The sequence below is a fragment of the Guillardia theta genome (assembly GCF_000315625.1).
Source record: "Guillardia theta CCMP2712 unplaced genomic scaffold GUITHscaffold_14, whole genome shotgun sequence".
Lineage (NCBI taxonomy): Eukaryota > Cryptophyceae > Pyrenomonadales > Geminigeraceae > Guillardia > Guillardia theta.
The window spans coordinates 953756-962831 of NW_005434660.1; the positions used below are offsets into that span (position 1 = coordinate 953756).

The window sequence follows — 9076 nt, forward strand, 5'->3', positions numbered from 1 at the left end:
GGGTGATGACTCGTTACGAAATCTCGAACACTCGAAACCACATGTTTTGGAACTCTGTACCGAACTGTACCATTTATAACGGTTTCCGTTATTTCGGGCTTGAGTTGACCTAGCGGCGGTAGACCGTACGGTAAGTTTAATAAAATATGATCCGAGAATCGATAGAAAACGGGTAGAAAACTTGACTCTGTGACTTTTATAGAGCAACTATTCGACTCAACCGCCGGAACTGGGATGCCGTACTTACTAATAAGTACTATTCCACTTAACTAAAACCCAGATCGGACGGTGGGCCAGGCGCCGTTACTGGCCGATTAACTTTTGTGTTTTTGCGGCGGGGCCGCGAGGCTGGCAGACCCGTAGCCTCTGTGTGCCGATTGACCTCTGTCGCCTCCATGTCTGGTAGCGGGATATAAAACCTCCTAGTGAAGCGACGGATGGCAGCGTCGTCAAGCTCCTGCATGTCCATCGTCAGTAGTGATCCCGGCTGTGCAGCAGCAGGTTAACACGCATCTGTCACTTATTACCTGTGGTCGGTTTGTAGCTCCGATCACAAGCAACCGCGCATCGTGGTTCTGCACGCTTCAAGGTCAGAGAACAACCCTCACAAAACTTATTTCACTGTTTCAAATCCATCCATCCGAGTGAGTAATTCACTTTTCAGGCTCCTGACTTTGCCTGTGAGGAAGAACACAGACTGAAAGCCCTTCCACCTGACCCACGAAGCATCATTTCCCCTTCTTGCCAGCAGGATACCATCTACTTCGTCAAAGAATATGACGGAAGGCTGCCTGCCAATCAGTCTCTGTCCTTCATGTCTATTGTTTGTACTCAACTTACCTGCATTTGCTCTGCCAGCGTAAAAACGGTTCTAACAACCTTCTCCGAATCTCCAACATACTGAGGATATAAACTCATCAGACAAGCTTTATCACTCACAAGGCCCTCGCGTCCCAGTTCAGCATCTATGTCAACAACTTCATCGCTTTGGGTATGTGCAGCAACACGTCTGAGACAAGCAATAGCAGGCAGTGACTCATCATGGTTCTCTTAATGACCTTCTGTTCTTACCTTCTGTTGAATCAAGGAGGTGGACAGGTGAAAGAATGTACAGTTCATTTCACTTGCAACAGCCTTGGCCTGTTACAAATACCCCCAGCCAAACATGCAACGGAGGCGAAGCTGAGTATGTCAACCAGCAACGTCTTCCCATTCCCGGGAGGGCCGAAGAGAAGAACCCCTGCAATGCACAGCCGCCGTAAATGTCTCAATGTGATGCGCGACACAGGTTGAGGTCTCGTGGTGCCGTACCTCTTGGAGGAGCTCGGATGCCCTTGAAGAGATCCGGTCGAAGGGAAGGAAAGACCAATGCTTCCTGAAGAACTTGCTTGGTGCCATCCAACCCTGCAATCTGTTTGAAGTTCGTTCCAGCTCTTCGGTCAACCACTTCGTCGAGAACCTTCTCCGCCTGATACATGTCTCTTACATACCTCCTGGTGACCAATACTACGTACCCATTCGTAATCAATCCCTTTGATCCATCCTCGTTTAATCTTGATCAAAATCTCCCCTCGCGTCATCGGCGGCTTAGCCTCAGGTAGAGCGTGCGCAGACTGCGTCTGCTGTGAAGAATCGCTCAAGGCTCTTTTATAGAGGAACAGTGCGGCTGTGAACGAGAAGACGGAGGGAGGACGACGGAGCAAGCTGGGCCTGGAGCAAGCAGTCATCATCATAGGCGCTCGCCATGTAGACGCCAGCATTCCCTGACACAGCATTCTCGGCAGCTTCAAAGAGGATACCAGAGGGTCTCCGCGGGCTTCCGCGGAGGAGCTGGTACTAAACTTTCACTCAATCGCCTGCTGCAAATCCTACCGCCCGACTGACGTGCATTTCAAGTTTCCTACCCGGCACTAGCTGCTGAGTCACGGTCCCCCGCGGGTTTGCCCGGGCCTCAGCCGCCGGGCCGCGCCTCACCGAGTCCGCCGGTAACAGTGACTCCTCTTCGGTCGTGAGTGACGCCGGCGGCCCCCCGCCGACTCAGGTTGTGGCCGCATGGCTCCGACTCCGAGGCTCGCTGAGGCGGATTTTGCCTACCTATTACCAACTACTCCTCCCTTACAGTATGTCTGAAGTTATGGTTGTATTCATTCAGCATTTACATCTCCGTAACCTGAAACTTACTACTATGGCTAGTAGGTTGGTTCTCAAACTACATCATGACCGCGTGTTATTCAGTCCCATCCCCTCTAGGAAGGCATGCTCGCAAAGCACTTCAATCGGCCTGTCGCTCGGCTGAAAGCATGCCTGCTCCACGAGGTCAACCAGCAGGGCTCGAGCTCGGACCCCTTCAAGTCCCTTCCCCTATCCTCCCTATTCTTCTCCCCCCCTTCCCTTTATTCTCCTTCCTTCTTGCTTTTCCCTCCCCTCCCCTCCCCTCTCCCTTCCTCTGTCACTCCCCTCCCCTCCCCTCTCCTCTCCTCTCCCTCCCGTCCCTCCCTCCCCTCCTCCTTCACCTTCCAAAACTTCCTTGCCAGGTCGACCAACGACTCATCCCTTCCATCCGAGGCCTCCCTGGGGCCCAGCAATCAGACGCTGAGAGGGCAGGGTGGTCAGTCTTACTCGAGGGGGTCGAGTACGATCTCCTTCAGCTCCGACATCGTCTCTTCCTCGTCCTGCATCTACTTCAGTCCCTCCTTCCCTCCGGCGCGCCTCCACCTGGTCGGGGCTCGAAAACAGCTTGAGCCTCTCCCCGTACATGCACTCGAAGACTATCGCTCCCAATCCCCACCTGCCGGAAACTCTGTTACGGAAGACCCTCGTCCTCGTCCTCGTCCTCGTCCTCGTCCTCGTCCTCGTCCTCGTCCCGGTCATATTGACCCCTCCTATCACTCATTCACCTCCTCGTCCTCCTCGTCCTCCTCGACTGATCCCTGATGATTTCTTTCTCACTCTGTCTACCTCCAATTCTCCTCCTCCTCAAGCTCACATGTCCAATGTACGCGCTGCCGCAACTCCGTTGACATCGAGGTAATTGAGAAGCAAAGTCCCGTAGGTGTCCCCGAAGTCCCGCGTCTCATTGGCCTCCTCGTAGGTCAGGAAGTATTCGAGGTTGGCGAGCTTGATCGACTGCCCGTTGCCGGAGAGAAGGACCTGTCATGGGTCAGAGCAAGAGGAGCTGTGACGCTGACGTCACCGAGGACGCTTCAAGGTTGCAAAGGAACAATCGCTTCTCCTCGTGTAGGAAGTAGAGGGCGTTCAAGATCTGGTCAAGGAGCAAGAGACGTTACAACCTCACCCTGTCCCTCCCTTCCTCTTTCCTTTGTCCCTCCCTCCCCTCCTCCCTCCCTTCCTGCCCCTGCCCCTGCCCCTTCCTCTCTCGAGCTCTCCCCTGTTTATCGCCACAAGATTCTGCCGACGCACCTGAGCCACGTACAGCTTGACCGTCATGGGCTCGATGAGGACGATGCCTGCCCTCCCTTGGCTCGCCGGGAAGCTCTGCTTCCATAGCTTCTCCTTCCTGAAGTGACTCATCCTCAGCCTTGTGTTCCCCTGCAGCAGCGAGTGCATGTGCGTCGATAGGCTGCCCTCCGGGCCTGCAGCTCGTCAGAGGAGCAGGAAGCGTTCACACCCGCTGCTCACAGAACTCGATGAGGATGTAGACGCTGTCTTGGCCGCAAGGAACGACCCCGTGGTAGTTGAGGATGTGGGGATGCGACTCCTTGCTCAGGAGGTGCAGCCTGTGGACCTGGGGAAGCCTTGAGGGAGGGAAGGGAAGAGGGGGGAGAGGAGGGAGGAGATGCGGAGATGAGAGAAAGAGGAGGAGGAGGAGAGAGAGACAGGAGTAGGTGAGTAGGAGCGGAGCGGAGATGAGATGAGAGAAGGCGTACAGCAGGGGAGGGGAGGAGGGGAGAAGAGGTGAAGCAGAGTGGATGGAGGGATAGAAGGAGAGAATGGAATGGATAGCGACAGGTGAAGAATATGCTTCACCTTTTCACGCAGGACATTCCACGTGAGCCTGACAGACAACTCAATATGTTTGTAGGAGGAGAGCAGGGGATTGTGAGATGAGGAGGGGGCAATGTTGGGGAGAGGAGGAGGAGGAGGAGGAGAAGTAGGAGTAGGAGGAGAAGTAGGAGTAGGAGGAGGAGGAGGAGGAGGAGGAGTAGGAGGAGGAGGAGGAGGAGGATCAGATTCCGCAGTTCACCTCTTCTTCAGTTTTCTTCGTCTGACTGCTATCATCTCGTGGGTATCGCAGTAATGTCCCTTGTAAATGCAATCCTCAGCATCGCCGCTGCTCTCCTGGAAGAATCCAACAAACTTCGCATGCCCGATGCGCTCTCCTCGTATCCATGATCGAGGGTTTTCCCCAGGGTTCGAGATGATTTTCTTGTCCTCCTCCTCCACATTTACAACCGTTCCCAACAGCTTGCCGCTCCTCCTCTCTCCAGCTTCTGCATGCCCAAACGTCGACGACGAGCATCTCTGCAAGTAAGACGATCTCGGCGACACATCAGCTCCGTCTTCATCATCGTTGTCTTCATCTTCAGGCTCCTCCTCCCCCTCATCATCTTCCTCACCACCACCACTACCAGCTCTGTGCTCATCGTTCGATCGGAACTTGAGCTGTTTGTTGACTGGTGATCCATGCATTCGGTTTGACTTGTTGGTCTTATTGACCTCAGGTCTGTGAGAGCTCTTGTGCTGGAACGAGATGATGTCGCTCAAGAGCTCGAAGCAATCCTTGAAAGTTTCATCGTCCACCTTGTCGACCAGCTTGATCAGCAGTGAGTGCAGAAACTTGCTGCAGTTGCACAACTGTGGCGTGAGGTTGGGATAGATTCTTGTCACCAAGTATCGCGATTGCTCGGAGTTGGCCAGCAGCAACACGTCCTTTGCTACCTGTGCCCATCTCGTCGCGAGCTGCAGCGACTGCCAATCTTTCTCGTCCTTTTCGACTTGGAAGGACATGAGGGTGATGGAGAGGGCAATGCAGCGGCAGCAGCTCTTGGCTACCGATGCCTTCAGGTCCTGTCCTCGTGCACACGTCAAGCTCCTAACATCCTCGAAGATGGGAAACCAGGAGCTGAGCAGGTTAGAGCAGAGAGTGTTCAACTGCATGCAGTCCGTCAAATCCTCCCCTGCCATGCAGCACTTTCACCTCTTTCAGATCGTCTTGAAGGCTCTTGTCCTCGTCGCCGCAGATACATTCGTTCAAGGCTAGGGAGGCGTGTAAGATTGAACACGCTAAAACAAAACTCATCACCTGAGAAGGTGTTGATGGGACCGCCCAAGATGTTGGTCCCCTTGACTCTCTCGAGCTTCACCACTTGTTCGCTCTTGCTCCCCCCCAGCGTCTGCTCGAACGTCTTGATTTCCCGCTGCAACTGTCGATAATTTCCTGCGAGCAGCCTGAAAGAGCTCTGCCTTGCAGCGTCGAACGTCTGAAAAATTCCATTCTCGGGGATTTCAAAATCTTCGTCCTCCAATTCAAGAGCCACCGTCTCTCCTCCCTTCTCCTCCCAGATCTCCTCAAAGGTCTTTCCCGCCTGCTCCACCTTGCGCGCCTCCGCCGCCTTCTTCCGAGTGCTCTGAGCCAAGTTGAAGATGATTGCATGCCCGTCGAACGCATCGTTGTCGCCGATGGACTGCGTAAGGAACTTGTGGACGTACTGCACGTTGAACCGCTCGTCGTCGTACCTCACTGAGTTGACAAGAGCGGGAGAGAACAGGACCCGGCAGCCCGGGACCATCAGGTCACGTTGCACTCCGGTGTCGTCACTGAAGTTGATGAGAGTGTAGTCAGAGCCGATGAGATAGTCGATCAGCGCTTCCGTGTCTCTCACGACGTACTGGCGAGACAGAAACACGTCGGCTATGGCGGCCGCAGCTCTCTTCACGCTATCCGAGCAAACCTCAAGCACGGCGTGAAGGGCGGAGGAGAAATCGAGCATCGGAGCCAAGTCGCTGTCCTGCATCGCATCGGAAAGCGGGGTTGTTCCCGACGATCTCTCGCTCAGACTCTTAGACTTGATCAGCAAGTGTCGATCCGTCGACTCGTCCGAGCACGGGGAGGAGAAGTTGAGTGCGACAGGAGACTTGGACGGGGTGCTTGTGGTCTCTGTGGCGATCAGCTCATTGCTACATCTCTTGAGGAGGAGGCAGCACTGCTTCATGAGCACCGACGCCATCTGGCATTGCATGATCGCTGCTCGGAGCCCAGCCCTCCAACTGCCGATGACCCTGGCAGCTTCCCGAGGCCACATGACGCACTCCCGATGAAACCTCCTCAGGCTGTCTCTGACCGCTCTTGTCCCTCCTACGATAGAGTGAATGGCATCGCCGTCCTCCGACTGCAGCCCTCTGCTGAAGTTCTCGAGGGAGGACTGCAGGCAGAAGACGTATCCCAGCTCGAACAAGTACAAGAGCCTCTCACTCAGTTGCTTGTCCTTCACACTCTCCTCCTCCGGGAAGAGACGGTCTTGAAGATCGACAGAATGTGTTACCATGTGCTCCGAGAGGGCCCTTTGGTACTGTCTCGCGATAGTGAACAAATTTGTGCAATCAAGAAACATGTTGGTCGAGGACTGGCTGCTCTTCAGGATGGGTTCGTCCTTGGAGATCTTCAGCAGGCTATCGAGCCTGTTCTTTTCCTCCTGATTCTGAATCTTGACATCTTTCTTCTCGTAGATTCCAGTCAGCAGCCTTGACTTCACGATCTCCGCCAGGATCTGCAGTGGCAGACAAGCAATTTTGGAAACCAGCGTCTCATGGCAGATCGACTCGTCGTCGCCGTCCGGATTTTCTTCGGTCTGATTCTCGATCAGTTCACTGAAAAGATAGCTCGGGTGCAGCTGGGGTAACCCCATCTTCTCGAACATGGACGAGTACGTCAGGTCTGCCCCGCACGTATCATCACAGTCTGCCTTGATGTTGCTCAGCATGTCGAGGAGCCCCCAAGAGCTCGATCGTCCTCGAGGTTGCGATCGGTGGCTGTCAGTTCTCCCCCTCCTGCCTGAGAGATTGTCTTTGGTGTACGTGGAGACGTCGCCGTCGTTGGTCACATCGACAGGTGCCTGGGTGCATGAACCAACGATACAAGTTGTGACGTCAGTGAGTTGAACTCTGTGCAGCATGCCGTTGAGATCGGGGCTCGACGACCACTTGGATCTCGCTTCAGAGAGCAGCTCCTTCATGTTGCTGTACGCAGCCTGCAGTCTGGAAACCCAACAGCTGTATTTCCGCAATGCATGATATTTACATTGAAAATGATCATCTTCGAAGAGTGCATGCGCAGAGGCCAAAGACAGCGGTGAAGTCACCCCCGTTCTCAGGCTCACCATCCTTCCCGTGGCGTGGACTCTTGTTCTCCTGCTGTAGATGAGGGGATACGCTCCCTCCAGCTCGTCCACGTCCTTCAACAGCCTCTCCACCTCGGTCGTCAGAGGTGCCCACGTGTCCGACGCCGACTGAAGGTCAGTGTACAGCTGCTTCCAAAAGTGTGAGAGGTTGGCTCGGCGATCCTCCACGGCAAAGGACTGAAGCTGCTCCATGACAGCTATCCAGCAGAATGCCGGAATCCCCTGCCCATGGTAGCAGAAGTCGGGATGCAGGGTACCTTCGAGGAAACGACTGACGTGCCTCTGGTGGCCAACGTCAACAGCTCGTGAGATCCTGATGAGGGCGTTTGCAGCATGCTCTGGGATGTAGCCTGCTGCCGTCCAGGAGCTAGACTTGAGCACAAAGTCCATCTTCAAGGTGTGTTGCTTGTCACCGCGTTTCTTCCCTTGAAGGTGATGCATCAAGTGCTCGACCTGGCAGCCTCTCTCTGTTGGGAAGCTGAAGTTCCTGATCTTCTGCAGAGTCTGGTTGCCATGGTAGCGTATCCTATCCAGGTCGTGCTGCTCCTCCTCCACAGTGACTCTGTTCCTTGTCGCCCTCAGTTCCAACCAGAACCTCTCTCGCGCCCTCTCCGCTTCCTTCCACTTGAAGTGTGTGAGGGAGGAGGAGGATGGAGTGAGAGAAAGTGGAGAGCAGGAGCTGGAGACGGCAGGAGGCTGTAACGCCTCCTCTAGCCTTCGCCGCCTGCCCTCCTCCACCATTGCAGCGCGATTAGCGAGTCACTCCCGCCATGCGGACAACGTTAACCGGGAATCTGGTTGACCAGGTTCCCAGTCTCCGGCGGCAGCAGCAGCGGCGGCAGGCCGCCGGCCCATGGCTCCGAGCCGCTGAGCGGCCCAGGCCATCGGGACGGTGGCGGGGACTCGGAGTCGGTACCCGACTGTGACCCGCCGGGCCCTGAGAGTCTCGGACTCGGAGTCGAGCCCGGCCACTGATCAGAGGGCCGGACTCGAGGGGGAACTTCGGAAGACGTAATATTTGATCACTACAGACACTTTAATGACGTTGATCGGACTTTAGAACTGAGTCGCCCACCGTGACAGTCTTAGTGACTAGCAGGACATGCCAAGAGCGGCGGCGAGGCGCGATTGCCATGATGAGATGCTACCGCCGGTGGTCATGCTCTCCTTCATGTCACTGTCCTCATCGATGGTGCTCTGGATGACGATCCTCTGCCTCTGTCGCTGCACCTGATGCCGACTGGTTACCTCCTGCCCCTCCCTCCTGCCCCGAGGAGAACGAAACTTGCCTGCTGGGCTCCGTGGAGACGGGGAGTTCGGACTTCGTCGGGCTGGAGGTATACTTCTTCGGGCCTGAAGTAGGAGGAGATAGTCTTGTGCAGCAGCTGCAGGAGGAGCATGTGACTCGGAGGGCAGGAGGTTCAGGCAGGCGTTCGGACCTTGTTGGTGAGGTTGTCTCGGGTGATGATGCCGACCGGGCGGTTGCAGACGTCGAGCACCGGCAGGTGCCGCAGGCTCATCCTGAGCAGCCGTTACAGACCGTCACGGTTCCCGTCCCGGTGTGGGAGGGGAGGGAAGGAGAGGCTGGAGGGGCTGGAGGGCTGGATGGGAAGGGGAAGGTGGGGAGGGGGGAGGTGGGCGTGGGGAGGGCGAGGAGGGGGGAAGGGGGAGGGGAGGCGGGGGAGTGGAGGAGTGGCGTGGGGTGGCGGTGGGGGGGC

The 9076-nt window shown here is 55.8% G+C and overlaps 2 protein-coding genes across 2 annotated transcripts; both read right to left on the reverse strand.

Annotated features, from left to right (window-relative positions):
- Nucleotides 1-391: 391 nt before the first annotated feature.
- Nucleotides 392-1459, reverse strand: GUITHDRAFT_46796 (hypothetical protein; the record flags this gene model as incomplete). Its single annotated transcript, XM_005837584.1, has 8 exons — nucleotides 392-457; nucleotides 528-575; nucleotides 623-668; nucleotides 714-787; nucleotides 841-900; nucleotides 1072-1140; nucleotides 1197-1240; nucleotides 1312-1459. Coding segments are annotated over 8 exons (555 nt in total), but the record flags the coding sequence as incomplete, so codon positions are not given.
- Nucleotides 1460-8375: 6916 nt separating this feature from the next.
- GUITHDRAFT_151215 (hypothetical protein) lies at nucleotides 8376-8888 on the reverse strand. Its single transcript, XM_005837585.1, has 3 exons — nucleotides 8798-8888; nucleotides 8648-8743; nucleotides 8376-8588 (listed from the first exon to the last, which is right to left on the reverse strand). Exons 1-3 carry the CDS (start codon nucleotides 8876-8878, stop codon nucleotides 8451-8453), a joined length of 315 nt encoding a protein of 104 aa, XP_005837642.1. The 5' UTR covers nucleotides 8879-8888; the 3' UTR covers nucleotides 8376-8450.
- Nucleotides 8889-9076: the final 188 nt, after the last annotated feature.

Excerpts from the sequence above, each read along its gene's own strand:
- GUITHDRAFT_151215 (XM_005837585.1), bottom strand. The coding sequence starts at position 8,878 with ATGAGCCTGCGGCACCTGCCGGTGCTCGACGTCTGCAACCGCCCGGTC. Across the intron at positions 8,744-8,797 it reads GAGACAACCTCACCAACAAG|CTGCTGCACAAGACTATCTC; the intron begins GTCCGAACGCCT and ends CTCCTCCTGCAG. Across the intron at positions 8,589-8,647 it reads GTCTCCACGGAGCCCAGCAG|GTGCAGCGACAGAGGCAGAG; the intron begins GCAAGTTTCGTT and ends AGTCGGCATCAG.